The sequence below is a fragment of the Rhinichthys klamathensis genome, unplaced genomic scaffold (assembly GCF_029890125.1).
Source record: "Rhinichthys klamathensis goyatoka isolate OS25496 unplaced genomic scaffold, OSU_Roscu_1.1 h1tg000554l_1, whole genome shotgun sequence".
NCBI lineage: Eukaryota > Metazoa > Chordata > Actinopteri > Cypriniformes > Leuciscidae > Rhinichthys > Rhinichthys klamathensis.
The window spans coordinates 1570669-1594039 of record NW_026607023.1 but is presented as its reverse complement, the minus strand read 5'-3'; the positions used below and the strand labels follow the sequence as shown (position 1 = coordinate 1594039).

The window sequence follows — 23371 nt, the reverse complement described above, 5'->3', positions numbered from 1 at the left end:
GGTTCATTCTAGTGTTACGCATCACGTTTGAGCTTCATCAAGAACCAATGAGGTTCATTCTAGTGTTACACAGCACGTTTGAGCAAAGTGGTAGTCGCTTAGCTGTCAATAGAGGGACTGAAATTTCTCAGTCAATCTTCATTTGTGTTGTACGGGTTTGGAACGACATGAGTAGATGATGACAGAATTTTCATTTCTGGGTGAACTAACCCTTTAAAGCAGTGGCTTAATCCTTATACAGTATGTCACAAACAACTGAAAAGGTCATGGAGCTTTCAAATTTCACGGACAATGAGGAGTTTAAAGATCATGAAGCAATGCTTTAAAAATTACGGATAAAGACAATTCAAACAAGTGTTCAAACAAAAGACGTACTTTTATTTAATTAAAACAGCCTGTGAAACAGCACAAGTGTAACACCCTACCAGTTGGTCACGGATTTTCCACAAGACAGGATTGATATAAACATTTGTACTCTTCTGGATATACAAAACAAAGTTACATTGTATATAAATATACCCATCCATTTGAGAGGACGGTCGTGGCCCATACGTATTCAGAAAGGTTTGTTCTGTAAATTTGATTTAAAGCTTTAAGAACTATTTCAAATGGTGCTAAACCTTGGCTCTCCCTCGCGCATTTCAAAAGATAAATGTGTGAAAGAAAATAAATCAAAATTCAGCCAGAGTTTACCAAGACTAATTTGAAGATTGTTAGTGGGTGAAATGCAAATCAGACAATTAACAACCTGCAGCAGTCTGAAATAAACTCTTGGATGGAAAGATCGCAAAAATAGAAATTTCATCATCAATTACTCATTTCAAACAAGTATGACTTTCTCCAATGGGACACACACATATCATTTTACATGCTTTTCCCCCCATCCAAATCCAGTGAACTGGGTAATTGAACATAGGAACAACCAGTAAACTTCCTCAGAAATTCTCCTTATGACTCATGAAAGAAAGGCATACAGGTTTGGAACCATATTGTGGGTGAGTAAATGAAAGCATTTTTATTTTTGGCTAAACTATTCCTTCAAATCGGCTTGAAAAATATGCACAAAAGAGTGATTATTTTTATCGTTCCATTTCATTTACCTAGTACATTATGGAAAATGTGTGTGAAATGGCACTCACTGACCCAAGTGTGTGAACGAACACAGGCCGAACAAATCGACAGCATTTCAGGAATGTAAAGGAAAACTATTCCAAGAAAGATTCAATTACTAGTGCACTTTGCAAAGAACGTTCTGGAGTGAAAAGCAGTGTTGTGTAGGAGGAGACGTGTGCCCTTTGCATTGATTCTTCTCTTCGATAAACACACTTCATTTTCTGGCTTTGTTAAAGTATTTTGCAAAGAACAATAGAATGCGGTGAATGTATAAAAGAAAAAAAGAACCAAGTTTTAACCTGCATTACGTAAGCAAAAACATTTCTCAGTGTAGGTGGGCGGGTAAGAATAAAGCAGAAGAAATGAATGCCACATTCTCTTAGAGCATGATAAACACTGGACACACTCGGTGAGCGGTTTGCGATGTGTGTGTGTTATCAAAAGCAGTCCTCAAATAAAAGGTGTTGCGTATTGGTGGTCATTTTGTCCATTAAAAGAGGTCGAGAGATCAAAAAACGGAGATGAGGGCGAAGACTCCGTACAGCAGGGCACAGGGATACGCCACCAGCAGCTGCTGCCCGTCCATGGCCAGAGCAGAGATGAAGATTTTAGAGGCCGAAAAACTGCACCAACCAATGATGGAGGCTGTTATAATGATACCCATCATGCCCCTGAAAGACACAGGAAAACACCAGGTTAGCAAGGGCTGTCACTAACAATTATTTTAGTAATCAGTTGATTCTTTTGACGATTAATCTGATTTTTTTTCGTGTAAATAAAAGGAGACCTAAGCCTTAAAAATTACTTAAAATACATATAATAACAATGAGGCAATAATAGTTGGTTCAAATTAAGTATCAAAAGCAAGTAATCATATGGTTTTAAAGAACAACACTGTTAAAATACATAAGATGCATATCTGCGTTCACACCAATTTTGTGTGTTCAAAATTCGCTGTGGCTGCCCTGCCAACAACACTGTAGACATATTTGTGGACGCTCTGACGTAGATCGAATGCTTAGTATTTTAAACTTTGTTTGAAGGGGCCGTGCAAAGCAAACAAGCATGTTGATTGGTATTTGTGCAGACTGAACACAAGTAGGGTATAAGTTAACCTCATGAAATCTTTAAATGTGAAAGTACACATTGATCGGTGGAAAGAACTCAATTATAGATACATGTTTGCTAACGAAATAAACCAATTTAAAGCCATGTGTGTAATGTGGCTTTTGTGTTCATGGTTAAGTGCTAGTCTAATTTCAACATGTATAGGAGTTTATAGGAGACGTTTACTTGCCTTGGTCTTTAATTAACATTAATTTGTGTGCAGCCTACGTTACAATAACTGTCCAGGTTGAAGTGTAGCCTTAATGCAATTGGTCAAATCGGTGTTGTTTTGAGCAAATAAATTGCATTCCCCCTTTTGCTTATAAATAGTGTTGCGCATCTTATCAAATTCACATGATCAACCTCTCCTCCATTTCGCTTAGGAACTAATGTGGTCAGAACCAAAGTTTACTTGACTGCGCTCTCTGGAATCCTCTCAAGCGGAGGACTTCTACATTCCGATTGGTTGCCGCCGAATCGCGTCATAGCTCATTACCATAAAGTTGACCTGACTTCAACTCTCCTCGCCGGAGCTCGCCGCCGGTTTACATTGAAAATGAATGACTTCCGGTTACTGTTGTTTTTAAATCGCAATGAACAGTTCACATATTTAGAAACAGTAATGTATTCTCCTGTTTCGTCCTGAAATGACGCACATTGCGTTCCCAGATCAACATTATAAGCAACCCAAATTCACAGCATATGCAGAGATGGAGTTTGACGCTTCAAGTTCCAAGTGTGTAAATGATAACAGTTCATGTGGAGAAGCATTTACTGTGAACGAAGCCGCTCTGAGACGCACCAAAACTACACGCATTTAATCGCATATATATATATATATATATATATATATATATATATACACACTCACCGGCCACTTTATTAGGTACCCCATGCTAGTAACGGGTTGGACCCCCTTTTGCCTTCAGAACTGCCTCAATTCTTCGTGGCATAGATTCAACAAGGTGCTGGAAGCATTCCTCAGGGAGTTTGGTCCATATTGACATGATGGCATCACACAGTTGCCGCAGATTTGTCGGCTGCACATCCATGATGCGAATCTCCCGTTCCACCACATCCCAAAGATGCTCTATTGGGTTGAGATCTGGTGACTGTGGAGGCCATTTTAGTACAGTGAACTCATTGTCATGTTCAAGAAACCAATTTGAAATGATTAGAGCTTTGTGACATGGTGGAAGTAGCCATCAGAGGATGGGTACATGGTGGCCATAAAGGGATGGACATGGTCAGAAACAATGCTCAGGTAGGCCGTGGCATTTAAACGATGGCCAATTGGCACTAAGGGGCCTAAAGTGTGCCAGGAAAACATCCCCCACACCATTACACCACCACCACCAGCCTGCACAGTGGTAACAAGGCATGATGGTTCCATGTTCTCATTCTGTTTACGCCAAATTCTGACTCTAACATCTGAATGTCTCAACAGAAATCGAGACTCATCAGACCAGGCAACATTTTTCCAGTCTTCAACTGTTCAATTTTGGTGAGCTCTTGCAAATTGTAGCCTCTTTTTCCTATTTGTAGTGGAGATGAGTGGTACCCGGTGGAGTCTTCTGCTGTTGTAGCCCATCCGCCTCAAGGTTGTGCGTGTTGTGGCTTCACAAATGCTTTGCTGCATACCTCGGTTGTAACGAGTGGTTATTTCAGTCACTGTTGCCCTTCTATCAGCTCGAACCAGTCTGGCCATTCTCCTCTGACCTCTGGCATCAACAAGGCATTTCCGCCCACAGAACTGCCGCTCACTGGATGTTTTTTCTTTTTCGGACCATTCTCTGTAAACCCTAGAGATGGTTGTGCGTGAAAATCCCAGTAGATTAGCAGTTTCTGAAATACTCAGACCAGCCCTTCTGGCACCAACAATCATGCCACGTTCAAAGTCACTCAAATCAACTTTCTTCCCCATACTGATGCTCGGTTTGAACTGCAGGAGATTGTCTTGACCATGTCTACATGCCTAAATGCACTGAGTTGCCGCCATGTGATTGGCTGCTTAGAAATTAAGTGTTAACGAGCAGTTGGACAGGTGTACCTAATAAAGTGGCCGGTGAGTGTATATATATATATATATATATATATATATATAAAACATGCAGGCCATATATTTAATTTAATCGAAGCTTTTGTGAATTCACAATAGCACTATGCTGTGGTTTTTTGCAGCCTTAGAAAACGGTCTTCCGGTATTTTTCCGGTTACTTGACATGTGTAAATTTGGATTTTTTAAAAATAGAGTACTCAACCTTAATCGAGGGATCATGACAGCACAAGCAAGGTCTATTATAAACTAGCTAGCTATATATAACGAACTGGTGTGTCGTCATTTCAAACAAAATCCGGCCAAAACAAAGCTTGTTTTGTGTTTGTTCCAGCCAGGAGTTCAAAACAGCTTGCCAAAGCATTAAGCAAACTCTCTGGAAAGCTACTTGCTATAAAGCAATATTGTACAGAGTGTCATAAATAAACGTGACGTCACTGCAGTGAATTACAAACATATCCACATCGCTATAATCAGATGCTATGCAGATTATTGATGTAAATGAAAAACAGTATACCGCTGCAAACGTATTTTGAACTACATTTTATCCCTGAGCGAAGCACGAAAATGAACTTAGCTGTGATTATATCGGGGCTTTTGGATATGCGCATAATAGTAGCATACGTTTATCAAAGTTAACGTTAGAGCGAGTGCCCATGTATAGCGGCTAGCGTTAGGCTGCTACTTACATGTTTAAGGTCGTTTAATGATATGCAAACGTTTGCACGTCACCTTTATGGGGTCACCCTTCACCCTCTTAAAATGACCCCACACTTTGGATGTCCTGCCCAATATAATTACCACATGGACCAGCCGTGTTTAACATCTGTCAGACACGTAATGCGTGACTGCCAGTTTATTTTCTGCGACCAAATGACTAATTAAAATATGATTAGACCAAGCCTATTCTAACCGACTAACATTTGGCTGATTATTAGATGGCAAAGCTAAAAAAAAAACTTTAGAATATTCAATAATATATTTTATTATAGATTATGGGATTAATAATTTATATGAATATATATTTTGAATCGTTTATTACATATTAAAACATATACTACTGTTCAAATGTTTGGAACATTAAGATTTCCTAATGTTTTTGAAAGGAGACGTTTATGCTCACCAAGGCTGATCAAAAATACAGTAATAACAGTAATATTATTACAATTTAAAAGAACTGTTCTCTATTTGAATATCTTTTAAAATGTAATTTATTCCTGTGATCAAAGCTGAATTTTCAGCATCATTACTCCAATCTTCAGTGTCACATGATCCTTCAGAAATCATTCTGATATGCTTTGATGCTCAAGAAACATTTCTGATTATACACATTGAAAACAGTTTTTGCAGCTTAATATTTTTGTAGAAACCTTGATACACTACTCTACACTATTAAGTTTGGAGTGAGTTTTAAATTGAATAATAATAATAATTTTATTCAGCAAGGGCACAAGAAATTGTTTAAAAGTGAGTGTAAAGAAACTTATAATGTTACAAAAGATTTCCATTTCATATAAATACTGTTCTTCTGAAGTTTATATTCAACAAAGAATCCTGAAAAAAAAAAAGTATCTCGGTTTCCACAAAAAAAACATTAAGCAGCAAAAATCATTTTCAACACTCATATTAAGACCCATGAATTATAACTGAGCAGCAAATCAGCTCATCATATTAGAGTGATTTCTGAAGGATCATGTGACACTGAAGACTGGAGTAGCTGAAAATTCAGCTTTGATCACAGGAATAAATTACATTTTAAAATAATTGTATTATATTGTAAAATGTAATAATATTGCACAATATAACCATTTTACTTATTGATCAATTGATCAAATAAATGCAGACTTTGTGAGCATATGAGACTTTTGACTGGTTGTGTATGTTACACGTCTTTACAGTATGAGCATATATATGCATATGTGTGTTTATATATACACATACACACACATTATTTATACTACATTTTGTGACATATTTAGAAAATGCTTTATTTAAAAATATATATATACTTTTGTCTTAAAAAACAAAATTAGTAAACTAAATAATTCTATATTGACTTTACTTGAAATCTCAAAGTGTAAAAAGTTCGGGAACACCCTAACTGAAAAGGTCGTAAAGCGTGACTCACTGTAAGGAGAAGAGGACCCCGAAACTGGACAGGATGATCATGGGGAGCAGGCAGTACCCGAGAACACTAGCGACACACCCAAACGAAACCCCCGTCATGCTCATGAGGTTGAGCAGGCAGTACATGCCCAGGCACCCGATGGCACTGATACCGTACACGTAACCAAACTGGATCTTACCAGTCTAAAATGAGGAAGAAGAAAAACGTGTGGTTAGGCGCTTGGCACGTCTTTCATTTAAGAAAAATCTTCTTGCTTAAAATCCACTATTAATCTTAAGATTTAAGATTAAACATTTGTCTCTTACCAAGAGTAGCGTCGCCCCAAAAGCCAAACAGAACACCATGGGACCAGCCAGATCGGTTTCGTTCATTATACTGCCATCTGCTGCCTTCAGCGGGTGCAGCACAGTCAGAGTCTTCTGCCAGATGTGGTCGAAGTTGATCCCCAGCTCTGCAAATGGAAAATACATTTTCACTTTTTTGGAAAGAATAACTGTTCTCGCCACATGCTACAAGGCCAGGGTTTCCCAAACGGGGCAATGTGGTGTTAAATTATTGAAATATTCACTTGCAATCTCAGGGGGTGCTTCAAGTAAACATTTCATGCCAAAGGGACCCTGAGAAAATGCCAAACTGAGAAAAGTTTGGGACCCCCAATACTACAGGCATCGTGACACCCGAAATGTCCACAAATTGCATCCGGTAATTGACAAATGATTGATAGACAGAGCTGTGTTTATGACATATTTCTTTGTAAATTGAATTCGTTTTTTTTTAAACTTCTCTTTCTATTCAGTTGTTTACTTTGAGAACTGTGGATCGTAACCTAACGCTATTTATTTGGACATATGCAACAAATCTAATCCCATATCTCTATGATATAATTTATAGTTTGATGCTCCCCTCATGCATCACATGACTTAAATGTGGCAGTAAAAAAAATTGTGTGCAACTTTAACAAAACTGCTTCACCGCTTATTTTCTAATGAGAACGAGTAATGCTAATAGTGATGCTTGCCTCAGTGAGCAGCACTTATAAGGCAGAAGATTGGAATAATAAGACAGGATTGGCATTGTTGCACAGCATGATAAATGCACTTCCACAACAGCGAGCAGCAGACGTCAGTGAAGTGGCTTTCTCCACATCTCTCTGAAGAACTGGGGCAAGTGGCTTTCACAAGGTCTACTTAACGTCAGCATGCAGGGACACAGATGTGGTTGTGCTAAACACGGCCCCAGGTGACACTTATTTGTTTTGTAAAGCTCAGAGTTCTGGCTTTGGGGACGCAGAGACAATGCATTATTGATTTCTCTGTGAACAAGAATGAACTCGGCCCTGGGAATCACAGCAGTGCTTTCTGTTCTGAAAACAATTCTACATGTATACCAAAGTGCTATGGAAAAATTTTAGGAGGGTTTGGAAAAGAAGAGGTCCACATTTCACTTTGCTGCCACGTATTGATGAACCATTGCAGCATGAAAAGGAAATTCAAGCTGTGTTTATCATCTTTATTTTTTTCAAATGAAAGTAAAGTTTATGCAAGTAAAATTAACGTATATGACACCTCTGATTGGCCATTGTGTTCACGAGCTCATCGGATCTGTGATTGGCTACGATGATCAGCGCACTAGGGGTGGGAATCTTTGGTCACCTCACGATCCAATCCGATTCCGATTCCAGAACGATTCTTTATCTACCTTCCAAATTATTAATTCATTAGTTTACATAAGTAATTAAGTACTTTTTAAAAAATAATTACAAATTAATTTGTTTTTATTAAAACAGTTGTATGTTAAGAATGTTAAACTAATATAACTAATATAACAAATAATAAAGAGGAGCATAGAAAAATATAACAAACAACAAACAAAAAGTGCTTTCAGTAGCCTATAGATTATCTGAACGTTTTCCATTCAAGAACTGTGAGTGATTTTTCTTCATCTTTACTGTTGTTTTTTACCATGCATCATAGACTGCGGGAGATCTATTAAGCTGCATTCACGCACGCATCTCTTTTGAAATAAAAGAAGTAATGCGGTGTGTCCTGTCCGTTTAATCCCTTAAGACATAACTGGCTGTGTTTACGTTAATTTTGCACAAGTACATTAAACCACTACACGGAGTCGCACAGCGCATGCGCGAGCAGTCTCACAAACAAAGCGCGCGTCAGCATTTGAAATTGAAAGCAGCCTTCTGTTAGTGAGGTTCATATTTTAAATATATAAGTCCACTGCATTCCAAACCACATAAATGATGACTTCGTAGAGCATTTGTAAGGAAAATACCGACGGGCGAGACAGCACACTTCAAGTGTAACATCAAAGAAAGCGCGCGTCTCTCACAGCGTATGCTGTGCAATGAAGCCTGTGAATGTCCTTGTAATTCGCTTCAACCTATCCGAACTTTATGAAAGATTATTTTACGGAAGGTTCGAGTGGTGTATGTGTGTGAGGAATTGGAAGCAACCAGAATACGGGTGTTTCTAAAGTCAACTCAACGTCATCGCACATCTGGTTAAAAACTAAGCTCAGAATCGATTCAGAATCGTTGGAGAGAGAATCGCGATGCATCGATGGATCGATTTTTTCTCCCACCCCTACAGCGCACAGGAGCGTTTGAGAGCAGGCGTCTATCAGCGGACCGGTCCTGTTTTCAATCTGTGGAAGCGCTCTGTGAAAAGCATCATTGATGTATATTAACAACATGTCTTTGAAGCGCTGATCATTGCAGCCAATCACAGTCATATCAGATGAGCACGTGAACACAGTGGCCAATCAGAGACGTTTATGATTCCGCTCAACGAGTCGCATTTTTAAAATGTTAGAACCAACTTGGTACTTTTGACAACAGTAACTACAATCACCTTAAAATAAAGAATTAGCAAATTTACACACGTGGCTTCAACAGCCAGATGCACTGTGTCCAGTTTCATCTGGAATACTCTTTCGGAAGGCATTTACATCTGGTCTTTTCACGATTGGACAGCCATCCGATCAAAGAAAACACATGAAGTGACCAGGTGTGTTTCCACATGCATCACTGTCATTTTGATGTGTGCGAGGAATGTTGAATAGGACTCAATATACTTAGTTGAACATCTCCGAATATATAGCCCCTCCATGTACCATTGGCTGCCAACCCCCATTTTAAATAAACCTTTGAAAATCTAATAAATATTTCACAAGCCTCGCAGACGTGTGTGTACCAGTCAGTCCATGTGAATTGAATGCGGACAGGAGAGTTCAGCTTTACTGAAGATGCACTATGGACAAACTTTAAACCCAAATTATGCTACACTATATCCAGTTGCCCACTGTCATATTCATGTCAAATTAGTTAACTAGTCTTTATTTGAAAAAATATGATTCCCGGTGCGCACAAACTTACCAGATTACTGCGTGCCCTGTTAGTTGCAGTGTTTACTTACCCTAACTTTTTTTTTTTTATTCATGTATTTTTAACAACTTCTTTATTTGTGAAAAATACTATCAAAAAGTTGCCATCTAAAGTACAAGTCTGGTTTCATTTATTTCAGATTTATTAAATATAAGGGTAAAATAAATATAAATTATAAATATGTCGGCCACCCTGCTCTCAAAAATATCGGCATCGGCCATGAAAAAAAAAAATTCAACATCGGTCCACAAATAGTTTGACATGAGGGCCAGAATATTATCACCAAAATCTCATTTTCAGGTGAACAACGACAAGGCAAAGTCTCACTCACCCTCCAGCAACGGAGGCTCGTCCTCAAAGCTGCTGCCGTACATGGACTGAGGGGAGGCGGGTGTAAACGCTGGCGTGGGCTGGAAGATCTGGCCCGTGTACGGCTGCTGGGGCGGGATCATCCCCGGGGCGCCCATCGGCTGAGAGTAATCATACTGGCCATACTGGCCTCTGTCGGACGCAAACAGAGATTTAAAGTCAGAATCAGGTGACAGACACATTCTCACACTCAGCATGTGCATAAACAGACAAGAATAATGCTTGTTACAATTATGAAATAGAAACACCTTGTACTTTTTTGAAAAATACAAATTTGATGTGCTGATTACCGTCTAAAGCTTTGTATATTATCGGCCCGTGATATATTTAATGTCGAATCCGACTTAACCAACAGACAGATACATTCCATTGTAAACAATAGACAGACCTCATCTGCGGGATTGTCTATTTTGTTGCAAAATGTAACTTTGTTATCGCACCACTCTACTTATTAAGTTGGATATAGAAGTATATCCAACTTTGTCCGCATTAATACAGTGTGCTCACTTAAAGCAATATAACAGCAAATCTCAACTGCTGGATTGATTATACGATTGCAAAATGTAAACTGTATTATCAACCAATTATATATATTTAAAGTTGGCTATATAGTAGTGCTTGCCTAACCTGACTCCGCCAGATGGATTTGCTCCGCATATCCATCTGGAAACCTTCCGTTGAAGTAGTTTTGGTAAGGGGCGAAAATACTGGTTAGCTGATTGGCCTATGTTGGTGATAGACGGGCCAAATCAACCAATCAGATCAACGAAGCATATGACGTACTAACAGAGCGTATCTTTTCCTCTGAGAAAAGCCTCCAGAGCAGTGTTTTGCTCTTCTTTCAGTGAAGAAATACTCTGTAATTCCGATAAAACTTGCTCGATAGCCACGCTGATGCTAGTTTCATCCGCTGAAGCCGACATGTTCTTTAGACTGAAGTGACGCGCTTCTCGTTGCGTCACACCTCAACCCGCCTCAAAGCCAACGCTGATTGGACGTTCGTTTGGTGAACTGCTCCCAAATTTTCTTTAACGGAAAGTATCCAGACTGATCTGCGAGTGAAACCTTGAAAGCTCGCGAGATCAGGATGGTCTCACGAGGCTAGTGCTTGCCCCTAATAGTCAACCAAATTTTAATTATTCGGTTAGTCGCAGAAAAAACCCCACAGCAGGTCCATGTGGTAATTATATCAGACAGAAAATCCAAACGTTCGCCTAACATTCATCGACCTCAGACATGGCTTATTATAACCATTATCCAATGCCACTCCCTAACCCCAAGTATATAAGTAAATAATACCATCATAAACGTCCGACTAGTCAACTAAAGGATTAAATGAGCGACTACTATGTTTACAAATGAATAGTGTATATACACTCACGGGCCACTTTATTAGGTACACCTGTCCAACTGCTCGTTAACACTTAATTTCTAAGCAGCCAATCACATGGCGGCAACTCAGTGCATTTAGGCATGTAGACATGGTCAAGACAATCTCCTGCAGTTCAAACCAAGCATCAGTATGGGGAAGAAAGTTGATTTGAGTGACTTTGAACGTGGCATGATTGTTGGTGCCAGAAGGGCTGGTCTGAGTATTTCAGAAACTGCTAATCTACTGGGATTTTCACGCACAACCATCTCTAGGGTTTACAGAGAATGGTCCGAAAAAGAAAAAACATCCAGTGAGCGGCAGTTCTGTGGGCGGAAATGCCTTGTTAATGCCAGAGGTCAGAGGAGAATGGCCAGACTGGTTCGAGCTGATAGAAGGGCAACAGTGACTGAAATAACCACTCGTTACAACCGAGGTATGCAGCAAAGCATTTGTGAAGCCACAACACGCACAACCTTGAGGCGGATGGGCTACAACAGCAGAAGACTCCACCGGGTACCACTCATCTCCACTACAAATAGAAAAAAGAGGCTACAATTTGCAAGAGCTCACCAAAATTGAACAGTTGAAGACTTGAAAAATGTTGCCTGGTCTGATGAGTCTCGATTTCTGTTGAGACATTCAGATGTTAGAGTCAGAATTTGGCGTAAACAGAATGAGAACATGGAACCATCATGCCTTGTTACCACTGTGCAGGCTGGTGGTGGTGGTGTAATGGTGTGGGGGATGTTTTCCTGGCACACTTTAGGCCCCTTAGTGCCAATTGGCCATCGTTTAAATGCCACGGCCTACCTGAGCATTGTTTCTGACCATGTCCATCCCTTTATGGCCACCATGTACCCATCCTCTGATGGCTACTTCCACCATGTCACAAAGCTCTAATCATTTCAAATTGGTTTCTTGAACATGACAATGAGTTCACTGTACTAAAATGGCCTCCACAGTCACCAGATCTCAACCCAATAGAGCATCTTTGGGATGTGGTGGAACGGGAGATTCGCATCATGGATGTGCAGCCGACAAATCTGCGGCAACTGTGTGATGCCATCATGTCAATATGGACCAAACTCCCTGAGGAATGCTTCCAGCACCTTGTTGAATCTATGCCACGAAGAATTGAGGCAGTTCTGAAGGCAAAAGGGGGCCCAACCCGTTACTAGCATGGGGTACCTAATAAAGTGGCCGGTGAGTGTATATATATATAAACACTATTCATTTTTAGTCATAGTAGTCGCATATTTAATCCTTTAGTCGACTAGTCGGACGTTTATGATATATATATATAAATAATATCATGCAATCATATAGTGCATGCAACTTTACCCACATAAATACAGTTGACTTAAAACAGTGCAAACTACATAGCAAATTTCAGCTGTGTGATTGTTTATATCGTAGTAAAATGTAAACTATATAATCGCACAGCTCTTTACAGGATATAAAGTTTAATAAACAAGTATATCCAACTTTAACCACACAAACTAGTATACTCACTTGTAGAGATATACACTAAACAGCAAATCTCAACTGCTGGACTGTCTATACCTTCGCAAAATGTAAACTATATCATCAAACAGCTCAAATCTGTAAAATGTGACAAAAGGCATGAGCCATGAGGATAATAATTATAAACTTTAAGATCATGATTTTCTGTAAAGCAGTTCTGAAACGATGTGTATTGCAGAAAAGAGCTATAAAAATAAAACGGACTTGATAAACAGGGCTATATTATAATCATAACAACATCAGGACTTGCATACTTGCTGTACGGGTCCTCTGTGTTGCTGTAGCCGTATCCTGCTTGGTTCTGGTCATCTACACTGTAACTAGACTGGTAAAAGTCTGTGTTGAAGTTGTCAAACCCTGCCATCGCAAACAGCCTGGAAGCCATGATGCAGAAAAATCAGTCAGCAATGGACAATATTATTAAATCAAATTTGTATCTAATAGTATCAAAGACAAGAAGATTATTTGGGTGGAGATCTCGTTTAAGCTGAATAACTACATTCAGGATGTTATTTAAAACACACACATAAATGATGTTGTAACAAATAAGGTTTAAAGCATGCAAATTATATTACTTGACAAGGAGAGATGGATGATATTAATGAATCAAACACAGATGATCTGGATAAAGAATCAACATACACAAAAAGGTACTATGGTAAAGAGACAGAATACCATGGTACTTAAAGATAACACTTACAAAAAAAGACCAAAAAGTACTATGGTCCAACATGGGAAAAACTATGGTATCAATCACAGTACAATGATATTGCCAAAGTAAAACAACGGTATAATCACAGTACATGACCAAAGAAGCATGGTATTACCATGGTATATGTAAAATAACTTGCTATTACAATGATACATGTAAAAAAAAAAACACGGCCTTTATTTTGTCAGATGAGAACCATATATAGATCAGATTGTATGTTTATCAAAAGCATATAGCGCTAATTCTGTATGTTTACTAAAAGCATGCTGCGCTAATTCTGTTTTTCTCACATTTGTAGAACAGTCACATATATTTAATGTGATTTTGGCATAAATAATGTTTGTTTTGTTTGGGTTCAGTTAGCACAGCTCAACTAAAGCACTGCAGCGGCACATACAATCACTGTCAGCCCTATTCAAACACTGTCCCCCACACACCTTCAAACATGTAACACAGCTAATATATATATACTGATGTAATGAGGTAAACTTTGCAGTTTTACTCACACGTTAATCGCCCAAGACTCCGCCAACACCGCTAACTACGTGTCAAGAAATAGCAGCAGAACTTCCGGGTCATGGGGACGATGACGTCACTGTGTACGTAGAGGCTGCAGAAAACGGAAGTGCGTCCTCTATGGGAAGAAGCGACTCACTACACACAGTCACACAGAGTTTATTACACACGGTGGTAATTCAAAACCGTGCTTACAATTCTCAACCTTTTTTGACTCGAGGGCCCCCGTTGTCCTCTCTGGACACCAAATATCAGATTTCCAGTATTTCTGCGGTAATTATGAAAACGCTGCTTGTTGTCAACCTTTTTTTTTTCATAAACAAAAACGGTTAGAAGGCTATTGTTAGTATTAACACAAACTAAACAAGTGTTTAAAAATTCTTCTTGTTATTCTCAGGTCAGATCCATTCAAATTCTTTAAATGAATGCATTTAATCCTAATATTATTAAGATAATATAATCAGAATGAACAATTCCTAAACCTAATCTAACTGCAGGCAGCCAAGAAAATTAGGCGAGAGTAAATTGTCTCCCAAGGGGAAGATGCAGGGTTAACATTAGCTAAAAGAAAACAACAGGTAAAGTATGAGGATACCTGACAGGGAAGATAAGATGCTGACCAGTTTGAATGAAAGTAAATGGGGGAGATGCACTTCACATTGCTGAATGAACTGCTTCTGTTGTGGAAACAGCTTGTCACAAAAGTGACTGCTTGTCAGCTAATATTCAACATTTTTCTATTACACATTCATTTTGGAGTGATCTATATTTGGGATCTCCTACAAAAATGACCTGTTTTATTAGAGAAGTCGGCCCTATCCATTCATTTCTATCCGCAAATGCTACTGACTGTAACTCTGAAAAGCTACTGAAGGATGTTAGGCCTGACTAGCCTATAAAGCGCACATGATGCAAGTTACACTGTATGTCTCACTCTCCAATGATACAGATCTAACTGAAAACACTAAGAAAGGGGAGTGTTTAATTTTAATAAATGAGATGAGAAAAAAATTAAGCTATTTTTTATTTTTTACAAAGTACCCATAAAAAGTTTTTAGCACAATGACACAACATGCTTTCAGTAATGTAGGCCAAACATAAGGCTAAGGCTGCGTCCGAAATCACACTCTCTTAATTAGGTACTTATATTAAATAGTAATTTGATGTAATTAATTTGCAACTGCTAAAATATAGTATGATTGTATATAGTATGAATGTAATCCGAACATACTACTGTACATTCACCATGTTGCCCTTTTCACATGAACTAGGCTACCAGCGTTAGTTGAGGCACTTCATAAATCCTCTCCCGTGGCCTCATGGGATAGTAAAGTGTCCATCATAGGCACACTTCAGAATCTCACCGGAAGAAGTAGGTCAGCCGGTATACTTTTTGCCTACTCTTTTATGAGTACTGTGAATTCGGACAGACATCTTTTTTGTGACACACCGTTTTTCGCCTACTGTAGGAAAGTGTGCGATTTCTGATCCAGCCTAATTCTTGATTATCCTCTGGAAATGCGAATGTGTTTTTAGAATGATAGTTTTGGATTTGCATAAAATGCGGTCTGTGGTTAAAATTATGTTTAACATTTAGTTCTAAAACATTAACAACACTGTCATAGGTCTAATGGGAACTTTTTTTTATTATCATTGAGCCAATCCATACAGTAGCAAAATATAATTTCAACATTTTCATTATTTTCATCATTGTTGTTGGAAATTTTCATTGTTTCGTTATTGAAAGATCAGTGTTTCTTTGTACCATCAAGACATTTAAAACAACAAATATTTGTGGATTAAATACTAATAAAACGTAACTGTTACATCACATATACTTCAAAAAAAGCAATTAACTCTCTATTCTGCCCTGAATTCCTTATTAGTCTGGCAAAATATAAACATGTGCCTGGTCTAAAGCGTGTTGCATGTATGAATCATTAATCATATGCTCCTGCATAGAATGTGATGGCAGTTAGACAAAAAGCAGACACAAATGTGTTGGTGTCAAGAGGAACTAAAAATAAATATCTGCTGCGAAATCATCATTATTATTATTTTGCAGGAAAAATAGAGGTTAAATGTTCGGGGTGATTGTTTTATTATACAGGGAGAGATTAGGAAAGGCTCGATCCACTGAAATGTTCATGCAACAGACATAAAGCAGCATAATGGTGCAGGTGGAATGGAGTGATAATGTGGTGGTTGAGGCTCAGGGCGGCTGGTAACACAAAAGTCCCATCATAGTTATGTTTGAGTCATTACTGAAATCCACAGTCGCATTTTGCGCCCTTAAGCACTCCTCAAGTTACTCCAGGGAGACAAAGCATCTACTAAAAAGAAAAGTAAGCATAAAACAGATAACCAGCAGCAAAATCAGCACCTCCACATTTAGACCTGCATTTATAAACACATGCTTTCTGAGCAAAATAATATACAGCTAATGGAAGTTTGTCACAACAACTTTGATAAAGCCTTGAAAGTTTAACATTTGTAAAGTTTGAAGATTTTACAGATAGAATGATACACTCTAAAAAAATCTTGGGTTATTTTTTCTTCCCAAATCCTGGGTTGAGCCTTTTGGGTCATTTTTTGGGGTTATGTTTTTCAGTTTTGGGGTAGTTTTTCTGTTACCCGGCTCCTGGGTCAGACGTAACAAACCAGTGTTTGGGCAGTTTTCTTGTGTTACCCAGATCTTGGGTCAGACATAACAACCCAGAGATTGAGTTATTTATCGCAGGCTTTTTGCGACCTCTTCAGCAGAGAGCAGTGCAGCTCCGTCAAAATGGTGCATGCCTTCGGTAAAATGCAGGTTTGTGTGTCATGTGGATGGAGGAACGAACCCATGCGCAGACAGCAAATAACTCAAAAGGGGTTTAATGATGACAAAACAGAAAACAAAACCCACGATGGGGCAAAACAGGACTGGAGGTAGACTAAGACACGATGACAAACGAAGACTCTGACTTGACAGGAAACAAACTCACAATTCTCAATAAACAGGTTTCAGACAAAATACTCACAGAGAATAACTCACAATGTTTCACAATGTACCGACACAGGACAGCAAACACAAGGGGATTAAAAAGGGAGACACTAATGACAAAGACAGGTGAAGCTGACTAGACAAGGACAGGTGAAACTGACTAGACAATAATGACGAGACAAGGATAACAAGGGGGCGGGGTAACGTAACGAGACAACACAAGCACATGGCTCAAAACACAAGACCATGTGCTTGCACACAAAACATGATTCTGTCATGACCCTGCCTCAAGACTAGAGAAAATCAAGGACACGAGGGCAGAATCATGACATTGTGTACATTTTATTTTATCTATAATGGTTGTATTGTGATCAATAATGGTTGTAATTTTTTTTTAAACCTGCCAATGAAAGGTGTTAATGTGCCTACTATGCACGTACCTATCTAATGTATATGAGAACATGTTTGTGAGAGGATGTGTTGCGAGACGTCTGTTTTTTGTATTTTGTACTTTGTGTTGTCTTTGTAAAAACTGCGGAAGGGACAGAGTCCAAAACAAATTTCCCTTCGGGGACAATAAAGTATATCTGGTAACACTTTAGAATACGGTTCCTTCGTTAATGAATAACTACACAGGAACAAATGAGTAACACAATATTAACAATCTAGTAACTACTATTAACTAACAAGAAATTCTGATTAACAAATTAATAAGTAACAGTGCACAGATGAAAGTGGTAGTTCACTATTAACTAATCAATAACTACTTTTTTTTAATGCTTCCCAGAGAACTACTGTAAGAATCATGATAACTAACTAGTAATGACTCAAGTGTTAATACATACTTCTAAAGGAATGACTAATTATTTGGATCCGTATTCTAAAGTGAAGATCATGGTATAACTAACTAGTAATTACTGAAGTGTTACTACATAGTTCTAAAGGAATTACTAATTATTTGGATCCGTATTCTAAAGTGAAGATCATGGTAACTAACTAGTAATTACTCAAGTGTTACTACATACTTCTAAAGGAATTACTAATTCTTTTAAGCTTTTGAGGTTTTTGGTGAAGTTTTAGATAGTAATTCCCATAGAAGTATGTAGTAACACTTGAGTAATTACTAGTTAGTTACCATGATCTTCACTTTAGAATACGGATCCAAATAATTAGTAATTCCTTTAGAACTATGTAGTAACACTTTAGTAATTACTAGTTAGTTACCATGATCTTCACTTTAGAATACGGATCCAAATAATTAGTAATTCCTTTAGAACTATGTAGTAACACTTCAGTAATTACTAGTTAGTTACCATGATCTTCACTTTAGAATACGGATCCAAATAATTAGTCATTCCTTTAGAAGTATGTAGTAACACTTGAGTCATTGCTAGTTAGTTATCATGATTATTACATGAAAAGCCAATCCTAAAGTGTAGAATCTTCTAATCCTTCACAAGATATTTGCACACACGTATGAGGTAGGAGACATTAATAAAATCTTCTTCTTTTTTTGCGAGGTATAGGTTAAATAATAAAATCACTGTATATGATATTTGGATGGCCGATATGTTCTCAATATCGATAATCGATAATGTTACTCAATATGTTCCAGCCGTCACCGTGACTCTGGCCAATTTTCTGGCATTCCTCTGGACTGGCATTGAATCACTACAGGACAAGTAAGGTCCCGACAACTGCATTTAAAAAGCCATTTCTTTAAAATTATTCAGTTGATAAATAGTTCTCTAGGAGAGAGCATAGGCTGATTATTTCCCAAATCATAAGTCTGCTATGCTATTACATATTGATAAACCTTGTGTATTTGTTTACAGCAGTTATTAATGTTAATGTAGTGCTAGTCATTTGTCCTGAATAGTTATTGATTAGTTTTGCATGAACTATTAATCTTCTTCAGTAGTTCTCTGGGAAGCATAAAAAAAATAGTAGTTATCAATTAGTTAATAGTGAACTACCACTTTCATCTGTGCGCTGTTACTTACTAATTCGTTAATCAGAATTCCTTGTTAGTTAATAGTAGTTACTAGATTGTTAATATTGTGTTACTCATTTGTTCCTGTGTAGTTATTCGTTAACGAAGGAACCGTATTCTAAAGTGTTACCGTATATCTTATCTTATCTATAAATTCGTTATTAGGCTGTGTATCGTTTATTTTTATGCAAAGCAACGTACAGGGGCGCGATGTGAGTCACCTACACTGTGTCGCGTCGATCTTTTAAGATTGATGGAAACGCCTGATGCCTTGCATAAAATGTTATGATTTTATTCCAAAAGATACAGAATATAAATACGTATGATGTTAAAATATGTTCTCAGAACTGTACACTGATTGTTTATGGACAGGTTATGGAGCCTGTCGCTGCATATTTCGGCTACGAGTGAAACGCAGGGCGGCGGTCTGAAGTTAGAAGTTCCCCTGTTGAACATGATACAAGCTCCGGCACAAGATCCAGCGCCGTTACGGTGGAAACGGGACAACAGAGACTGGTCAATTACACTTGAACTACTTCTAAATGTTTCATTTTTACTTCTAATATTTGTTAAACGAGCTTAAATGTTGGCAATATGTATTAAAAATGATACAAATATAATATACTGTTACGATGTGCTTTTGTGTCCTGTCATGTTTAGTGGTTCCCTGTCATTGGTGCTCCTGGGTGTTTCTTGTTATCCACGCCCCCTTGTTATCCTGTCTGCTCGTTTGTCTCTGATTATTTAAGCCTTGTGTTTCTGCCCTGTCTTTGTCAGTTATTGAATGCATTTACGTACCACGAGTGTCTTGTGTCTTGCCTGTTCTGAGTTTACCCAAGTCTGTATTATTAAAGTCTACTGCTGCATTTAGATCCGACTACCGCCTTTGCTTCCACGCAATTCGTGACATATACTATAAAATATGATTAAAAATAAAGCAGTATCAAGCCAGTGGTTGTATCGAGTATCTAAACTCGAGGATTTAAGTGAATCCATAGACACTAATTCATGTATGAAGTATATAAAAAAGAAGAAGCTAGTATTATAGTAAAAATGAATCAACTATGCTGGGTTAAAACAGCCCATTATGCTGGGTTAAATAAACAACCCAATTTCTGTCCTACCCAGCCCTTTTTTAACCCAGTTTTTTAGAGTGTAGATAGTGAAAATGTGGCCAGTGTCTAAAAATGTCTTAACAGTTGGGGGACGAGCACAGAGAGGTTCTTGGATCAAGATAGTTTTTTCCACGCTCATTGAAGGTCATTCAGATGGAGCTGAGAGCACAAGGCACACCTTAAATGCATCATGGCCAGTGGGTAAGAGACAGCAGTCCATTAGCTGTGCTGTCAGGAGAGCACAGAAGCTCAGCCAAAGGAAACACCAGCCCTCTGCCCTCAACACCAGCCGAACAGTCTTCAGACAGACTCATTGAACCTTTAGAGTTACTGGTCTAGAACCTTTTGGAGGAATTCAATCAGTACATTTTGATATCTGAGGGGTTTTCGCATTCTACCTCTCTACTGAGACTTGATACTATTAGTGCGTGATATGGATATACAATCCAGTGTTTCCTCTAGGATTTTTTCCAGCCATGGTGGCAGGCCCATTTCGCCAGGGGAGGGGGCGTGGCCCATGAGTGATATTCCCACTGGCCACGCCCCCTTATCCCAGGTGTTTAAACTTCCCCTAAGCATTATAACACGAAAGGCGCCAATAAGAGCGGCAAAGCGATTATGCGCATCCCGTGCGCAGAATGATGCACTTGAAGCAGGGATGGAAATTAACTTTTTTGTCCACCGGCCACTGTGGCTGGTGGATTTCAAAATCTACCAGCCACTCAATGTTTTTACCAGCCACTTTCTTGTTTTTAACCGACAATGTGTAACTGCATGTGAAAATTAATACTACAAGAATACTTAAGCAGTTTATTTAATCTCAAGTCTTAATGAAATACTGACATTTTCTCTTTCTCTCACCCTCGGCCTCATCCACCTAATCTGTCATTTATTTTTGTTTTGATGATAATTTGAGCCAGCCTCCAAAAGTAATTAAACTGAATACCTGTAACCTGCTATAGTATGTTGGTTGCTTTTACATTAGAATAATATTTAATATAATCTAGATATGAAATGGAATACATAGCATTCAATACAAAATGAATATGTCTCATATATTGAAATCAAGTTTTATGTGATAAAATATTTGCTTTGTTGTGCATTAGAACCACATCAGGCATTTAGTACAAAATAATTTATTGAAGCATCCAGATACTTCACCACGTGACAGCAGCTAGGCTCCTGATTGGTTAACGCGGCGCGAATTGACGCCAAAGTTCAGATTTTTCAACTCGGGCGGCAGACGCGAATTCGCGTCAAACGCGTGAATGCACAAAAGCACTCAATAAAATCATGCGCGCGGAACGCGTCAGACGCTCGAACTTGCCGCGCGAATGAGGCGTATTCGCATCTACCACGGCGCGCTCTACACCTCATTCGCGCCGTAGGAATTTTTTACGCGCGTAACGCGTCTTTGCATTGACTTAACAATGAAATCACTCGCGCCAGACGCTCTATTCTCGTCTGGTGTGAACGCACCATGATGTTTTCTCTGCAGACCTCTACGCCTGCGATGTAACGCCACATTTTTGTTTGAAGGTGTGCCTCCTCTAAAAGTGTCCGCCGTCCGGGTGAAACAGTATGCTATTTTTATTTACCCGCCACGGTGGCCGGTAGGTGAAGCGAGTTTACCCGCCACAACACAAAATCACCCGCATTTGGCTGGTGGCGGGTGCTAATTTCCATCCCTGACTTGAAGCAACGGGAAGTCACAGCGTGCAGCGCTTCGCATTGAAAAGTTCAAAGCGAAGAGATTATATCTATCTATGCTTAATGTATTATATCTATGCAACAGTTTATTGAGACTTTTCTTTTAACAGTTTTAAATTTCAGTTAACTTACAGTGCGCATGAAGAACAATTCATAGTGCTCTCTACTCTAGTGCATTTAGAAAGCGCTATAAACTCCAGCAAGATAAAGTAATTTTATGCAAACTATAGATCTTTATCTACAAATAAAGTATAATAATGGGAACATTGATCTTGAAGAGAGTGTCGTCGTGACTCGTGTTACTGTCGTACTCGAACGTGACGTGCTGTTTGAATGCTGAATGGAGAATGACTGAGGAGAGATGAGTTTCCATTAACTTTAACTTAACGACTTAAATATACATTTTTACCTCACATTATGCTATTGAATGACTTTAGAAGTCTTGGAATATAGTGCGAAAACTTTATGGTGCTTTACAATGTTTTGTATGCCTTTAGTGGGGCTTAACAATAACACAGCTGCAGCCGTGGCGGGATGATTTTAGGTGTGGCGGCCCGCCACGGCAGAATGAATGTAGCGGAAACACTGCAATCAGTTCCCTTTTGAGGGAACTTGCGCTGTGTCCAATGACGACACTATGAGGAACTAGAGTTGTCAAAAAGTTGTGAAATTTAAAAAATGTGACGCTTTGTTCAATCACATTTGTAGCCAATCACAGACATATCCCATGAGCGCGTGAACACAATGGCCAATCAGAGGTGTTTACGAATCCGCTCAACAGCGCTCAAAGATTTCAGTACCAACTTGGTACCTCTAAGCATGACTGCGTCTGAAGCACATGTGCAACAAGTCCAATCCTGATTGGTGTGACCTTGTGGTGTCACCTCGTGACGTGTGACGACGTAGCACGGAAGCTAAAAAAAAAAAAGCTGGCAACACAGCAGCGTCAGCCTTCCACGAGAACGCTCCACTCATGCTTGGCTGTATTTGGCAATATACAGAGGAAGCCTGGTGGCTTCGATCGTAGAGTTCACAGATGGAGTGGCTTTTCCCAGCTCTCATCCGCTAGCTCCAGTGCTCAAACTCGGCATCCGGAAGCCCGATCTGCAGCTTCTTCCTCCCCGGGTGAGCGCTTGATGCTGGGACTGTCGAGCTTTGAGGAGGTGGGCGTCCTCAGCATCGAAGTAGGTGATATGGGTGACTCGCCAACCCCTATCCCCGCAGTGTGAGGAGCTTGTTGAGGTTGTGACTCGAGCCGTGGCCAAAATTAATA

General features: G+C 38.9%; 1 protein-coding gene across 1 annotated transcript; it reads right to left on the bottom strand.

Moving 5' to 3' along the window:
• Positions 1-831: 831 nt before the first annotated feature.
• Positions 832-13477, bottom strand: yipf5 (Yip1 domain family, member 5). The gene is made up of 5 exons (XM_056239133.1): positions 13321-13477; positions 10133-10302; positions 6710-6855; positions 6405-6586; positions 832-1784 (listed from the first exon to the last, which is right to left on the bottom strand). Exons 1-5 carry the CDS (start codon positions 13449-13451, stop codon positions 1622-1624), a joined length of 792 nt encoding a protein of 263 aa, XP_056095108.1. The 5' UTR covers positions 13452-13477; the 3' UTR covers positions 832-1621.
• Between the last annotated feature and the right edge of the window lie 9894 nt (positions 13478-23371).

What these genes read in the sequence shown, in the direction of transcription:
- yipf5 (XM_056239133.1), bottom strand. Translation starts at nt 13,451, where the DNA reads ATGGCTTCCAGGCTGTTTGCGATGGCAGGGTTTGACAACTTCAACACA. An exon ending in ACAGAGGACCCGTACAGCAA is followed by an intron (nt 10,303 to 13,320) that starts GTATGCAAGTCC and finishes TGCGTCCGACAG; the next exon opens with AGGCCAGTATGGCCAGTATG. An exon ending in CGAGCCTCCGTTGCTGGAGG is followed by an intron (nt 6,856 to 10,132) that starts GTGAGTGAGACT and finishes TTCCATTTGCAG; the next exon opens with AGCTGGGGATCAACTTCGAC.